At 36.3% G+C, this 17286-nt stretch overlaps 1 protein-coding gene and 1 pseudogene across 2 annotated transcripts in view; one reads left to right on the top strand and one right to left on the bottom strand.

The window, feature by feature from the left end:
• The window catches only part of MMS22L (MMS22 like, DNA repair protein), a gene marked incomplete at its 3' end in the record, with an annotated part of 139983 nt that overhangs the window by 71712 nt on the left and 50985 nt on the right, over nucleotides 1-17286 (bottom strand). The window contains exons 14-15 of the mRNA XM_082856033.1: nucleotides 13493-13719; nucleotides 10369-10872 (exon numbers count right to left, since the gene is read on the bottom strand). Coding sequence (XP_082712159.1) covers nucleotides 10369-10872; nucleotides 13493-13719 — 731 coding nt within the window. The remainder of the gene's footprint in view (nucleotides 1-10368; nucleotides 10873-13492; nucleotides 13720-17286) is intronic.
• LOC309972126 (nucleophosmin-like) lies at nucleotides 15901-17154 on the top strand (annotated as a pseudogene). The gene has a single exon. The product of its transcript is annotated as a nucleophosmin-like (transcript).

Here is a 17286-nt window from a genome sequence, read left to right as displayed (position 1 = left end):
ACTTCCTTAAGAAGCAGAGGAAAAAAGCACAACTTGCTATTGGGGATTTGTCTACTATTGCCCCAAATCCTGACTGCTCCCATGTATGATGCTCCTACATGAAGCTCTCTGATTCCGTCTCTAGCTGTGATCTATTTACTACTAACTTCTGAAACCACCTTTTCCTTCCCCCAAATCCCTCTAAATAAGGGGTTTTGGTTTTTTTTCTTTTCCTGTACTCTGCCACTCCGTCTCTTTGCCTACTGTAACCGGCACTGACCATTTCTGACTTCTGATCTTAACAACTGCTTTCACTCCTTGAATTTAACCCTTTTCTAATCATCGGTTATCACATAACTGCAGCTTATTCAGTCCTCAGATCTGGCTCTACTGTCCTGGCCATGCTCTGGTCTGAACCCTCAACTGGTTTTGACAGGAAAATATAAAAAAATGGTAAAAAAAGACTTGGAGATTTCTTGGTAATTAGTAGTTCCATTTGACTAAAGTAAAGGAGAACCACAGGAAAAAGTTGCAGAAATAGGTAAAGCCAGACTGTGGATAACTTTGAAAACCATGAAAAGGAATTAGACATTTTCTCTGGGTCTATTAGGATGTCATTAAAGGTGTTAAAATACAGAATGACATAAGCAGAATTGCTCTCCAAGAAGGTAAATGTGGCAAGAGAATATGAGATGAGCAAAAGCACAAATGAAAAAATAAATAGGACTTCATTAAAATTTTTAAAATTTATGCTGCAAAGGACATTAAGAAAGTGAAAAGATAAACCACAGAATGGGAGAAAATATTTGTGAATTATATATCTGATGAGGGACTTGTATTTAAATATATTAAGAATCCTTATAATTCAGTAACAAAAAGACAAATAACCCAATTTAAAAATGGGCAAAGGGTCCAAATAGATATTTCTCCAAAGAAGACATAATGATCAATAAGCACATGAAAAGCATGTGATCAGCATCACTAGCCACCAAGGAAATGCAAATCAGAACCATAATGAAACACCTACTACCTCACATCCACTAGGATCACTCAATCATAAAGACGCTTAGCAACCAGTGTTGGTGAGGATGTGGAGAAACTGCAATTCTTATATACTGGAAGCGGGAATGTAAAATGGTGCAACGGGGGCTTCCCTGGTGGCGCAGTGGTTGAGAGTCCGCCTGCCGATGCAGGGGACACGGGTTCGTGCCCCGGTCCGGGAAGATCCCACATGCCGCGGAACGGCTGGGCCCGTGAGCCATGGCCGCTGAGCCTGCGCGTCCGGAGCCTGTGCTCCACAACGGGAGAGGCCACAACGGTGAGAGGCCTGCGTACCGCAAAAAAAAAAAAAAAATGGTGCAACGGAAACAGTTTGGCATTTCCTTAAAAGTTTAAACTGAGTTATCACATGACCCAGCAATTCTACTCCTAAGTATATACCCAAGAGAAATAAAAACATGTCCACACAAAAACTTGTACACAAATGTTCACAGCAACATCATTCATAATAGCCAAAAAGTGCAAACAACCCAATGTTCATCAACTGATGAATGGATAAATAAAATGTGGTATATTCATACAGTGGATTATTTGGTAATAAAAAGAAAGTACTGATACATGCTTTAATATGAATAAACCTTGAAATTATTATTCTAAATGAAAGAAACTAGTCACAAGAAATGATGTGTTTTATGATTCCATTTATACGAAAGGTGCAGAATAGGCAAATCTATAGAGACAGAAAGTAGATTAGTGATTGCTAGGGAAGAGGGGTTGGGGAAATTGGGAGTGACTGCTAATAGGTACAGGGTTTCTTTTGGAAGTGACAAAGTGTTCTAAAATTGTGGCAAAGGTTGCACAACTTTGTGAATGTGCTAAAACCATTAATTATATGGTATGTGAACTTTATCTTAATAAAGCTGGTCAAAAAGTGAATTGTATAAGTGATATACCTCAAAAAAGCCAATTAAAAAAAAAAAGGTGGTTTGAGAAGGGAAGGCACTGGAGGCAGGGAGATTAGGCAAGCATTAATAATGGTCTAAAAATGGAGGAAAGGGTAGTGAGAATAAAGAAGGGATAATAAAAGAGAGCCTCCAAAGACATTAAAAAAAATTCTCTCACTCAACTACATATATAGAGAAAGGAAGGACATACATACATGTCACATTTCTACCTTTAAAAAATTACTTTTCTTTTTCTACAGCAGCTCATTACCGTCTTAGTAACACAGGATCACAATTTCCAATAGTTCTATAATTGTTGAGGCAATGTTCATGTTCTCTACAATCCTGACTTTATTTTTACAACAAAGAACCTGATTCATTTACCCATCAAAAAGCCATTTCCTAAACGGCCACTATGTAAAAGGTAGTATATTAGGGATGGGTTAAAAACCATCCAAGGTAAGTCCACACACACACACACACACACACACACACACACACACACACACACACAGGTCCGCTGAGGTTTCCCGGCATAAAGTGTAGTACAAAGAAACAATTATATTATGGGTTCTTTTGAAAATAATAATAATGATAATAATAGCAACATCTAACATTTATTGAACACTCACTAATATGCCAGGGACTATGTTAACCACTTTACATTCCTGATTACATGTAATCCTTAAAGGTTTGTGCTATTATCCTCATTTTACCAATAAGGATGAGATTTGGACACATAACTTTTCCCTTATAATACTTTAAAAGAATCACTTTGTACTTAGGCAAGGAGAATTCATACCTATGTAACAGATCTAGTTGGAGACTAAATAAATGACCCAAAATATTAACTCCTATACATGAAAAATTAAGTAGATAACTTATGTTTCAGAAAAATACAAAAATGGTACACAAACATTGCCAAGTTATCAAGGTGAGTTGATATTATTGCATGAATTTATAAAATATGTAACGTAAAAGGGCCATAGTAAACACACTTTGCAAAATTCAAGCCTGGTAAAGAGCAAATAAGCAAACAAACAAAAAAGCTAATTCATAGTATATATGTAAAAATCTCAGTTGAAAGATACATGAAATATTTAATGATGAAGAGAAATATTTACATTTTATATATTTCCAAAATACTAATACTAGTACATCCCCTTAGAGATGCTTTCTCTGAAGCAACCAAAATTGGTAGATTGGTCACTCTTAGTGGACAACACAAATATCTGATTTTTCAAATAAAAACTGGAAATATATTTTTCCATGGAGCATACTCATGTGTTCTCTCTCAAGTTATTAGAACATTGCCCTAAAAATTTGCATAAAATCAAATCAAAATCTGCATCAAATATATATTTCATATATATAGTATAAATGATGTACATATGTATATACATGACACACATATGTACATATACATAGATATATGTGCATATATATACATGATGAAACAGCAGATCAGCAGATATTTTGGGCAATCCAGGATACACTAATCAAACTTTGCAAATAAATAACTCATAATAATTTGATTACTTAAAAAATTACATTAGTTTCAAAGTTGTTTTGTAGTAAGCCATTCTTCAATAATTAGAAGCTGTAATCCATTATACTAACACAACACCCAACAACAAAAGGAGGAAAAGGCTTGCATGCTGTCAAGAGTCCCCTTTCTATTTTTCCTGAAAAATCATGTAAATTATTTGGCAATCAGCAGAGCCTCACAAGAATATCTCCCCTTGTACTACCTCCTTCCCTACCTAGAAAATTCCCAGTTATCTCTCCAAAGGAAAGATTAAAACAAATTTTTTTTTGTTTAGAATAAATGATACCATACCGATAAAGGTTAAAATAACTATTGAGCGTGGAAAATATTTGAGGGCAATGATATACAGTTTTTCTGTGCACATGTGTATGCACACATGTACACACACGTGCACACACACACCCATCCCAAATGTCAAAAAAGATGTATAACAAACAGATGAACTTGCAAGTTCGTGGAAAAAGAAGAAAAGGATTTAAAAATATATGTACTTTCACAATGTATTTTGAAGCCAGGAAAAAGAATCTGAAACCTTTTAAGGAGTTGCACTTGAGCACGTACAGTATCAAAAACAGGTAATCATCCCTTCTGAATTATTTCTTAGTCTCCACATTTAACATCTTAGACAAGTTTTCAGCTGCCTTTAGACTTCTTTGAAACTAGGCTCTTGTTTAATATAAAATAGGATGTCAGTTGATCAATATCCATTTGGCTTAAATTCATAAGTCCACAACCCCCCTTAAGTGGTAGAACAAACAGGTACAAGGCCTGAAGATTTATTGTTTCTTTTTAAACGCCGAATGATATTTGCAGATGCCAAAAGGCATTTTGAAATCACTCCACCCCTACTTCAGTACAAATGAAAAAGGGGGATGGGGAGGAGAGAGAATCTCATGAGGCCTTGTATGTCAAGTTTTTGCCCAGAGCTAATTTTCATAGCTGTGTTATAAAACCCTGAAAATGGAGGTTTATAATGGAAATGCTGACAGACCCTTAACTATAGCAGCATGAATGGATATAATTAAAGAAAAGCTTTTGGCTACACCTAACTCCACAAATTAAAGACTGCCATTTTTATATTAACCTCAAATAACAGCCAAGTGAGAACTAGAAATGTGATTTCGGAAAGGGAATGTGAAATGTTAAAGATGACTGCTCAAACTATTTGACTTCCGGAGTTTTAAACACAGAGGCATTTAGTTAACATAACCAAGTCAGTATTTTCATAATGTTACCTAATCAGCGATAAAGAATGCTCTGGTGAGCCAGCAGCTCCAGTTAGCAGAAAGTGGCATATGAAGTTATTATTTCTTAACAGCCTAGAGGGAGCCGCTTCTCCCTTTAATCAGTGAGCTTAGTTCCTTCCTACTTATAATTTCTCTGTCATACAGTTATAAAACTATTACCTAGTTCAACACACACAGGCACACATCCTGCACACACATTTATGCAGGGACCGGTACCTTATTCCCACCTGAATTACAAAACAGAAGAGATTGTTAAGGTAAAGTATTTCATTCTTTCCCTTGTCAGGGATGCAGCCAGGAATAAATATCATCAATCTATGTAACCCATCTTCCCTATCTAAACCAAAATTCAAAGAATTTAGCTCTGTTCTTAACTTAAAAGGAAAAAACACCCCTACGTTTTAATTTTTAACAACTATTCAAATTATTTTTAAACTTTCTAATAGTATTAGTAGAAAAAATATTATAGGATACCTAAAAGATGCCTATGAAAAGATCTTCAGTGAAGTTTCAGATTTTGGGTTAAGAAATTAGGAACACATCTCTATGATCAAATACCTAGAGGACTTTTCTTGTGTTTCTCCTCCCTGCCTCCTTTCCTTCTTTCTTTCTTTTTAAGGTAAACAATTCTGAATGATCTCTGGGGCCCCTTTTCCCCCAAAGATCCCAAACTAAAAGCAAGTCTGTCTTGACAATATCTGCCTTGGAAGGAAGTACTGAAGACTGATATAATAAAATAAAACTATGCAAGTCACAGTCCCTCTTACTATATACCGCAATCAGTCTCATTGAAGAACTGTGTGCGAATTACTATGCAAGCTTCAGAAATTTAAAAGATGGCAGTGCCTAAACCATGACAGCATTAATAATGACCTGCACATTACTACACCATTCTTATTCACACATTGATCTCATACTGCTCGATAACCTTGGCAACAGAAGTTCTACATGATTTCACATTCTCTTACAGCAATTGTTTTTGATCACAGTTGACCAGTATAAAGCAAAACCAAAAATAAACATCTGTACAAGGAATTAAATGTTACCAACATAAATAGTTGTGTCCTTTTTTCACTGGTTAGTCCTGAAGAACAACAACATACTCCTTGCCCCCTGGTCAAGATGATACCAAATTACAATCTCAAACCACATCTCGTTTAAAAGAAATTATTAATACAAATGTAAAGTTACTCTCACCTTATATAATTGAGAGTTGTCATTATGCCTCTTGATTCTGACCTCTGTACTTCTGAATACATGGATTAACAGAGATGCATTATAGTTTACAAGGTACTTGGCAAGCAATATTTTCGCAACACTCCTGAGATGCTCTAATGCTAAAAACTTCTACTAAATTGAATTTAAACGGCAAAAATTTGATTTTTTACCAGAAGTGAAATTTAGATGGTTGAAGTGGTGCTAATAATAAATCAAAGATAAATTACTATTATAAATAAAATGTGATTTACTTGTCTCCACACCTCTTTGTGATTTATTTTTCCAACTAGTGACTCATTAAAAAAATATGTAACTTGCAAAATTATAAAAACAAAAGTAATCAAAAGCCCCAATAAGAAATTAACCTTTTTTTTTTTCGCAGCAAAAATAAAAGGTAGAAGCACTCAGAAGTATACATGAGTAGTGGTAATACTTTCAGGTTTGTCAACAGATTTCATTCATCTAATTACTTCCTAATTTATAAAAACTGTAGTGGTATGGTTAGTGTCTGTTTAGTCATTTGTAAACTATTATAAAGACAGTGTAAGAAGGCAGCTATGGTATAGGGGTTAGAGTCTGAGGGGTGATTCAGAAACAACTGTGTTATTTTAGGTAAATTACAAAAAGTAAAAAGTCTCCATGTTTCCATTTCTTCATCTATAAACAGGGATGACAGGATTGGTAAAGAAATACATGAGATAGTATTTATAAACTGTACATCTTTTAAGAATACAAGAATTATTCTTGTGTTTCTAGTTACTACTTTTGAAGAATGACCAAAAAAGTTCCAGTTAAGAGCTTGAAGACAAAAAGTCAGTAAATAAAGAAAAAGTAATTTCCTATTTATTATTTTCACTGTATTTCCATTTTTAAAGCCTCTCCAACCTTCAAAATAAATCTCCTTCTCCTATTACCAAGTTTACATTAACATTTTTAACAAACTTCTGTGTTTATCTTGGAATGCATATTTTCTAAATATACTCCATACACTAATCTAAAAATGAGAAAGGAGGCTTTCTCATACACGATCAGGGAGACTGAAATTGGTGCAAATTTTTTAAAATTAAATGGGACAATTAAACGGGACTGGAATATCCACCCACATTTAAAATGCACATACACAAATTCACTCTTAGGAATTAATCTACAGATATACCTTCACAAGTACACAGAGAATACATATATAAAGATGTTAAAACTGTGTTTATAATAACAAAATGGTAAATAATATAAATTTCCATTATTTGGGGATTGGCTAAATAAAGTTTGGTGCATCCATATAATAAAACACTAAGTAGCCATTAAAAACAACTAGATAGGTCTCCATATACTAACATGAAAAGCTGTTTAGGAAATATTAAGTGAAAAAATGAAGTTGCAGAACAAAGATCATTTCTTTTGTGTTTTAAGCCTATGAATGGGAAGAAGTCTGGAAGGTTCTATAACAAACCATTTTAATCTATGGAGTAGAAATAGAGCATCACTGAGGTTGGACCAGAAAATTCTTTGTTGCGTGGGCTGTCCTGTACATTGTAGGCTATTTATGTAGCAGTATCCTTGACCTCCACCCACTAGATGCTGGGTAGCACCCCTCATACATGTGGCAATCAAAAACTTCTCCAGACACTGCTCAATGTCCCCTGGGGGAAAAACTCACCCCTAGGTGAGAACCATTGAACTAGAGAATTAAGGAGTGAAGTTGGGGAGAGGAACTTTTACTTGTCACCTTATACCTCATTTTTTTTTTCTTTTACCATTTTTACCAACACAACATACTACATTTGCAATTCAAAGAAAAATTTCAGGGACTTCCCTGGTAGCACAGTCGTTAAGAATCCACCTGCCAATGCAGGGGACACGGGTTCCAGCCCTGGTCTGGGAAGATCCCACATGCCACAGAGCAACTTAGCCCGTGTGCCACAACTACTGAGCCTGCACTCTAGATCCCATGAGCCACAACTACTGAGCCCGCATGCCACAACTACTGAAGCCTGCACGCCTAGAGCCTGTGCTGTGCACAAGAGAAGCCACTGCAATGAGAAGCCTCCTGACCGCAGTGAAGAGGAGCCCCTAATCTCTGCCACTAAAGTCCATGTGCAGCAACGAAGACCCAACACAGCCATAAATAAATAAATAAATAAATGTTCCTTAAAATTGAAAAAAAGAAAAATTTCACAACAAAAGAAGATTCCTCCACACTGCCCCACTGCTTTCCAAACTACTGGATTGGACCTAAAGTTCGTTCAGGTTTTCTGAACAAACTTTTTGGCTAACCCAATACTTTGAAGAACCTCAAAAAAAAATAGGTTCCTCCAAATTTCTAACTAAAAAATTAAATAGTATTTGTAAGATATGAATCTTTGTTTAAAAAGAACATATATAAGAAACAATACAATTGTTAAGACAAATAAAAAAGACTTGTCTATCTTTAATGGAAAAGGTAGAAAGATATATGGATTCTGCCACTTGGTTCCATGACTGCATCTTCCCAAGATGCCCAAACTCTCACATCATTTTCTACTCCTTTGCCCGGAGTGCAGCACTATCACCAGGATGGTTTAGACCAGCTCCCTCCTCTTCCTTCTTGTTTTGTATATTCAGACAAATATAAACAAACAAACCAAAAATGGTACCAGAAATATGGAAATTCCTAATTCTGCCCCAGAAGCACAGGAAATTCCTAATTCTGCCCCAGAAGCACTACTTACCACTTATTTAAAAATTGAACAAACAAAATGAATTTGGCACTTGGAAAAGTATATCATCTGCTAATAAACTCTACTAGACTAAGAAAGAACAAATGTACTTCGTGGAGAAGATCCAGAATCAGTAAAAGCTTCTTCTAATGAAGTTGGCTATTCATTTACTTATCCATTTATCTAGCCATCCACCTAAAAATTTGATACAGCTTACATTGGGGGATAAGGGGAATGATTATCTGATCAAGAACTAGAGTACATAAATATAAAAACTACACAAAATCTAAAGAGTGAAAACCCGTGGATTAATCTGTATGAACACACAGCCCAACATAAATTAAGAAAATTAGTAATGAATTAGTAATGAATTAGTAATTAGTAATGAATTAGTAATGAAACTCATAATGAATAAATGTCCAAAATTCGGAAATTTCATCAAGTTTACTATCTTTGAAAAACAGATGCCACTTTTGTAATGTGCAGCTAAGAGGGACGCAGTCTCTTCGTTAACTTCAGACATGATTTTAAATAAAATCATATTTTTATACCTATCTTTTACACAACTTTTTAGTGACAGTAACTAACTGCACTGAGTGGTAGTATCTAACTTCTCAAGAACATGTATTTAAAGGTGAAACTGTTATGTAGAAAGGGCCTTATAGGCAATAAATGTCATAATCACTGTTCTTATCCATTATTGTTTGGGTCGGAGGCTATCTGCACATTTGCATAATTTAAGTGGATCTGAGAACAGTAAGTTTTGTATAGATGATTGGTGTTACAAATAGAACAATCCTATCTTGTCTTTAATAAATTTATTTATTTATTTTTGGCTGTGTTGGGGCTTCATTGCTGTGTGTGGGCTTTCTCTAGTTGTGAGTGGGAGCCACTCTGTTGTGGTACGCAGGCTGATTCTCATTATGGCAGCCTCTCTTGTTGCGGAGCTAGGTGTGTGGGCTTCAGTAGTTGTGGCACGTGGGCTCAGCAGTTGTGGCGTGCAGGCTCAGTAGTTGTGGTGCACAGGCTTAGTTGCTCCACGGCATGTGGGATCTTCCCAGACCAGGGCTCGAACCCGTGTCCCCTGCATTGGCAGGCGGATTCTTAACCACTGTGCCACCAAGGAAGCCCCGAACACTCCTATCTTAATCTTAGAATAAACTATTTCAGCTGGAAGTGTTGTACTGGCCAAAAAGCTCGTTTGGGATTTCCTGTAAGATCTTTTGGAAAAACCCAAACAAATTTTTTGGCCAACCAAATATTTCATGCATTTGAGGTTGCAACTCTGCAGCAAAATATTTAAAGAAACTTACTTTTTTTTAATGGTATAATGTGGCCAAAATCTCCTTACGCACACAAAACTGCGTATGTTTCAATGAAAGCGACATCAGATTTGAGCTCATGGTCTTGCTTAGAATGTCTGAAATATCCGTCTGGATAATAATGCTCTTCTAGGAGAGGCAGAGAGGAAAGAAGGGGCCAAGAGGCATGGCTCTTGGACTACACCAGAGCTATGCTTGATTTAGTTTAGTTTTATGTGTTTGCACATAAGCTTTCTTTCAAAGAAGCACTGTTTGAAAATTACTGATTTATGTTACATTGCAGTAAAACTCCTTTAACTCCTCTCTTTACAACAGAATTTCATGAGTATGTCAAAAGGAAAACTTTAATACAGAATCAACACAGGTGATGATATAAAGCAAATCAATAAATCAGAACGTTACTGGAAAACATACCTGATTCTGGCCAGAACAGCTTGTAGAAAGCTCAACACTGTCCTAAGTTCAGATTCTTGACAAGCTCGTAGAAGCATGCTAAAGCCATCATTAAGCAGTTTTTCATGGGAAGGATGCAAGCAATGGCTAGTCTCAAACACTTCTTGAACACCATCAATATATATGGAAAGAAGTGACCAGAGAGTCTGTCTTTGTCCCATTTCATCATTCTTAGATACCAAGAACTCCTTTGCTTTCTCCCGGAAAGCACCTGAAAATATCTCAGCCAAAACACTGATGTCCAGGTTTTTCTGGGTGTACATCAAGAGGAAGGCCATCTGACCCTTCCAAATGAGAGGAGATGTTATAAAGGCAGGCTTGAGGAAATTTAGGAGGCCTAAAACATGACTTGCTACATCTTCCACCTCTGCCACACATGCTAACAGTAGAAAAAGGCTGAAAAAGTTTTGCAGACCAACTTCAGTTAGTTCTTCCATTCTTTTTTGATGGAATTTAGAATATATCCTGTAAAACAAAAAGCTGAATTAATAAAATTGTTTCATTCACAAAAATGCATCTTTCAAAATAACATTTCACTCAATACTCATGACAGTCTCATTACTTTAAATTGTTATCTATTTCTACATTATGGTGCTATTGTGTCACTTTTCCTGCTTAGAAAACAACCTCACAGAACACCACTGCCCCCACTTACCTTCACATTTCTCAAGGATGCAGCAAGCATCTATAAGTGAATCAAAGGATTCAGTGGCTTTCCCCAAAGGACAGTAAAAATGTTCTTTTCATATAGTACATGGCTTTTCCTTTTATTTTAGTCCCCCCATTACCTTTCTTTTTAAATTCTTATTGACAAATAAAAAAGAGTACATAATCCTTTTAAGTACAACTTGTTGCACTTTATAGAAATCTTAACAGGGCAATTTTATGTAACAATTTTCCTTAAACCCTTTCTCCATCTACCCTTCACAAAGACTTGACTCTTGCTGTACTTATATGTTAAGACATAATTTAAAGCTCCGGAAAAATTATTTTTACCTACTTACAAAGAAAAATTGTTAGTGCTCAAATATCCAAGACTAGCCATTTAAAAAGCTGCTGTCAGTACTATTTAATACAATTTAAAAGTTGATGTACTTTTCTTTCATCAATTAAGGGATTAGAATTGAAAACCATTTTGAATCTTACTTATGGATTGTTAAATTTCTTTGTAACTTCTATAATTGGTTTATTCAAGATAGAAATGATTAATGCTTATGAGAGGTTAAATGTTTATCTATAAACAATGAAGCTGATAAGCTCTTGAAAGTAAAGATCTGCTTAACTATCTTTATATCCTCCATCTTGCCCATGATAGCGCTTGGTAGAGAGACTTGTTACTGAATTCCAATTTCTTTTGGCAATCAAGTTCTGAGTATTATGTCTTCCATAAAATGATTTAAGATTCAAAAACAAACTGGCAAACAGAACAAAATAAAAAAACTACTGTTTGAGCTACCTAATTACTTGGAGGTTTAACAAAGACACTACCATTAAATATATATATATATTCTAAATAAAAAATCCAAACTGTATCACCATAACCTTGTAAGAATTATTCATTGTGTGAATCAAACAGGAATTTCATGTAGTGATTCTTGAGAAGTCTCTACCTAAATTAAAAAGTATTCTGCTGTGAGAGCTTCCACCACATAAGCTGAGCAAGTGGTAGAGGGCAGTCTACTGCACAGAGGGCTAGAAAAGGGGCTAATAGGCAAAAGAAGTAGAACAAGGTTAGACAATTAAGAATATGGAGGTTCCTTAAAAAACTACAAATAGAACTACCATATGACCTAGCAATTCCACTACTGGGCATATACCCTGAGAAAACCATACTTCAAAAAGAGTCATGTACCAAAATGTTCACTGCAACTCTATTTACAATAGCCCGGAGATGGAAACAACCTAAGTGCCCATCATCGGATGAATGGATAAAGAAGATGTGGCACATATATACAATGGAATATTACTCAGCCATAAAAAGAAACGAAATTGATCTATTTGTAATGAGGTGGATAGACCTAGAGTCTGTCATACAGAGTGAAGTAAGTCAGAAAGAGAGAGACAAATACCGTATGCTAACACAAATATATGGAATTTAAGAAAAAAAAATGTCAAGAAGAACCTAGGGGTAAGACAGGAATAAAGACACAGACCTACTAGAGAATGCACTTGAGGATATGGGGAGGGGGAAGGGTAAGCTGTGACAAAGCGAGAGAGAGGCATGGACATATATACACTACCAAACATAAGGTAGATAACTAGTGGGAAGCAGCTGCATAGCACAGGGAGATCGGCTCAGTGCTTTGTGACTGCCTGGAGGAGTGGGATGGGGAGGGTGGGAGGGAGGGAGATGCAAGAGGGAAGAGATATGGGAACATATGTATATGTATAACTGATTCACTTTGTTATGAAGCAGAAACTAACACACCATTGTAAAGCAATTATACTCCAATAAAGATGTTAAAAAAAAAAATCACACCCATTTAACAAGCAAAACTTTCAAAAAAGAATAGACAAATGTGATCAAAAGTTTATTTTACCACACCAGAAATGAAAATGGCATACTCCTCAAATGAGAACATCAGAGTTATTTGGTTCTATTAGATTCTGGTTAGTTTTCATGCAAGAAAGCAGGGCTTGTGGGACTGGTGGGTTCCAAGAACACGAAGTTTTATAGACTGAATCTACCACCTGCCAATGTATGATTTGGAAATGTTTCTTATTTCTATAACTTTTAATAAAATACATGCAAAGAATTACATAAAACATTACAATTAATTTTGACAAGAAAAGTAACAGTTCTCTTATATCCCTGCATTTAATATATGGAATTTCAAACTTTAGGACTGATGAGATAAATAAGAAGCTAAAATCCTCCCCAAGTTATGTATACTAGGTTTGTTCCTTACTATAACAAATTGGCAAGATCAAAATGCTCCATAATTTGCTGTCCTACATTAACGAATACATTTAAAATGTAAACCATAAAGACAAACAAGCACAAGTTAACTTAAAAAATACAAACAGTAAAACTTCTCCAAAGATATAAGTGAACATTCATGACAAAGAAAGATATGGCACATACCTTCCTTTGACTTGTTTCCAAGGATGAGGGCCATTGTTCTTCATTGCTTTCTTAACAACTTTTGCCAAAATGCAAAGGAAAAAAGTGTAACTACTGCTGGATTTATACAGGTCATGATCTTGTTTATCACAACAGCAGGTCTTCACCATTTCTAGCATAGACAAGGGTGACTTAATGACATATGTAAGGCCTTTCAAAGGAAGCCTAGAAATACTGAAAGAACTATTCTAAAAGCAAAAGACAGAAAACAAGTATTAAGTCTCTGAATAAATAAATATGGAAAGCTGTAAATCCCAATTAGCTCACTAGAAGTTTGACTCTTCTTAATCATAAAAATTACACAGCCATTACCACATATTCCCCTAAAATAAAAATTCCATTCAAGCACAGAACACCAAGGGGTATTCAAATTCCTGGATTATCCTCAAAATGCCTTTTTAACCGTTAGTTTTTTCAACTTTGGATAGCAACAAGATCCATACATTGCATTTGGTTGACATGCCTCTTAAATCTCTTTTATTCTATAAATTTCCCAATGTTTTTGTCACAACATTTATCAGGTAATTTACTGTGTGGTATTTCCTAGATTCTGGATTTAGCTGCTTGTATCTTCCTAGACTCATTAATATATTCCTTCATCCTCTATCTTTTCTGTAAAGTGGTAGCTGTACCTAGCAGACTGGTCAGATTCAGGTCAAGTTTTCTGGTGAGAATCTTTCATTGGTAGTACTGAGTACTTCCTATTTCAGTTAGCAAAGAGGTACATACGTTCTCACCGTCTTTCTTTTTGTGATGTTGAGACTGACCATGCTGTCAGCCTGATCTATCCGTTTTAGTGATCCCTGCAGTGTGAGCAGCCACGGATGATCATCATCCAGATGGCTTATTTCATCGGAGGTATGGAACAGAGATTTTTTTTTTTTTTTTTTTTTTTTGCGGTACGCGGGTCTCTCACTGCCGTGGCCTCTCCTGTTGCGGAGCACAGGCTCCGGATGCACAGGCTCAGCGGCCATGGCTCACGGGCCCAGCCGCTCCGCGGCATGTGGGATCTTCCCGGACTGGGGCAGGAACCCGTGTCCCCTGCATCGGCAGGCGGACTCTCAACCACTGCGCCACCAGGGAAGCCCTGGAACAGAGATTTTTTATCATTCCTTCTAAACTACCTCATCAGAAATCTGGTACTCTAAAATATAGTTTATATTTTCATTTATTTACAGTTTCCAGAATAACAACTTTTCTAAAAGTACCATAAACTCAAGGATTTAAACTTCCCTATGCCCAAATTTACCCAGTGTTGGGCAATGGGAGCTCCTTAAAGTTGGCTCCTGTGCCCTTCTGACATGACTCCAGCTTACTTTGATACCTTCCTTGCTTTCAGGTATGACAAGATACTCTAGACTCATCTTGTATACATTCTGCCTGAGAATCAGAATTGGTCATTTCTCCCACCAGCCTGACAATGTGCTTCAGAGAAAGGTATTTTTCCCATTTTTCATATGCTCAATATGTACAAACCCAAACTTGTAATTTACTTGTAAATCCTCCATATCTATTTTCCACCTTGACTGAGGGGTTCACTTTGTATTTACCCAGAGAACCAAATGTTCCAAATCTTCTCTTCTCTCCACACACAAGTAACTCAGTCTTTTAAATGTACCTTTAAAATTTTATCTTCCAAGTTTGTCCTCTCCTTTTAAAATCCACTATCCATATTTTAGTTCTCACTCACTGCATTATTTGCTTCTACTACTACACTGGACTACTAACTCATCTGTACCCAATTCCTTTATACTACTTTCAGAAAAAACTTTCTCAAACACATACCTAATGTGTCACATCCTTGCTTTCCAACGTCTCCTGAATAAATCATAACTCAACAATTATCTTTAACCCTTCATAATCCAGCCCCAGACTAACTTCTCTACCTTCCTTATCTCCCATATCTCTCCATAATCACCTCAGAACCATCATTCAGAACTATTTAACACAGTAGGAATAAATCATGTTTTTCATGTCTCTTTACATTTGTCCACACTATTCCTTTTGCTTGGATACTCATTTTCTTATGTACTTGGAAAATTCTACTCATTTCCCAGGTCAACTTAAAAAATTATGACTTCATAAAGTCTTCTACAAGTCCGTAAACTGGATCAGATACTCCTTCCTTTAGCCTTCCACAGTATTATAACTTTTTTTCTACAATATTTGTGCTTCTGCCCACTAGCCTATAAGCTACTCAAATGCCAAGACTAGTTCTTATTCAAGATAGCACTAACTGTTTAATGTGTTGCAAGCAATCAATAGTTGTTAGAAAACACTTATAAAAGAAGATTTTTAAAAAATATCTTTCTGGCACAATCTGGGCTACTTTGCTTAATCTCACTCTTAAGAGAAAAGGGGCCCTGGTCTGATTCCGTCCTGCGCAACTGTTCCTTGTAACTGTAGTCTTTTATGTCCGTCCACTTTCTCTCCCACTGAAGTGCGTGCCACCAACCCATGGAAGATTCGATGGACATGGACATGAGGCCCCTGAGGCCCCAGAACTATCTTTTCGGTTGTGAACTAAAGGCCGACAAAGATTATCACTTTAAGGTGGATAATGATGAAAATGAGCACCAGTTATCTTTAAGAACGGTCAGTTTAGGGGCTGGCGCAAAGGATGAATTGCACATTGTCGAAGCAGAGGCGATGAATTATGAAGGCAGTCCAGTTAAAGTAACACTGGCAACTTTGAAAATGTCTGTGCAGCCAACGGTTTCCCTTGGGGGCTTTGAAATAACACCACCTGTGGTCTTACGGTTGAAGTGTGGTTCAGGGCCTGTGCATATTAGTGGACAGCACTTAATAGCTGTGGAGGAAGATGCAGAGTCAGAAGATGAAGAGGAGGAGGATGTGACACTCCTTAGTATATCTGGAAAGCGTTCTGTCCCTGGAAGTGGTAGCAAGTTTCCACGGAAAAAAGTAAAACTTGCTGCTGATGAAGATGAAGATGATGATGATGACGATGATGATGATGATGACAATGACGATGATGATGACTGTGATGATGAGGAAGCTGAAGAAAAAGCTCCAGTAAAGAAATCTGTACGAGATACTCCAGGCAAAAATGCACAAAAATCAAACCAGAATGGAATAGACTCAAAACCATCAATACCAAGATCAAAAAGTCAAGAATCCTTCAAAAAACAGGAAAAAAACTCCTAAAACACCAAAAGGACCTAGCTCTGTAGAAGACATTAAAGCAAAAATGCAAGCAAGTATAGAAAAAGGTGGTTCCCTTCCCAAAGTGGAAGCCAAATTCATCAATTATGTGAAGAATTGTTTCCAGATGACTGATCAGGAGGCTATTCAAGATCTCTGGCAGTGGAGGAAGTCTCTTTAAGAAAATAGTTTAAACAGTTTGTTAAAATCTTCCATCTTATTTCATTTCTGTAACAGTTGATATCTGGCTGTCCTTTTTATAATGCAGAGTGAGAACTTCCCCTACCGTGTCTGATAAATGTTGTCCAGGTTCCATTGCCAAGAATGTGTTGTCCAAAATGCCTGTTTAGTTTTTAAAGATGGAACTCCACCCTTTGCTTGGCTTTAAGTATGTATGGAATGTTATGATAGGACATAGTAGTAGTGGTGGTCAGACAAATGGAAATGGTGGGGAGACAAAAATATACATGTGAAATAAACTCAGTATTTTAATACAAAAAAGAGAAAAGGGACCTTACATGCTCCATTCCCTTATGCCAATGCTCTTTAGACAATGTGAAACATAAGTGTTTTTGAGCTAATCTTCTTTGAAA

The sequence above is a fragment of the Leucopleurus acutus genome, assembly GCF_964270905.1.
Source record: "Leucopleurus acutus genome assembly, chromosome: 15".
NCBI classification, from domain to species: Eukaryota; Metazoa; Chordata; class Mammalia; order Artiodactyla; family Delphinidae; genus Leucopleurus; species Leucopleurus acutus.
This window is presented reverse-complemented; position numbering and strand designations above follow the sequence as displayed.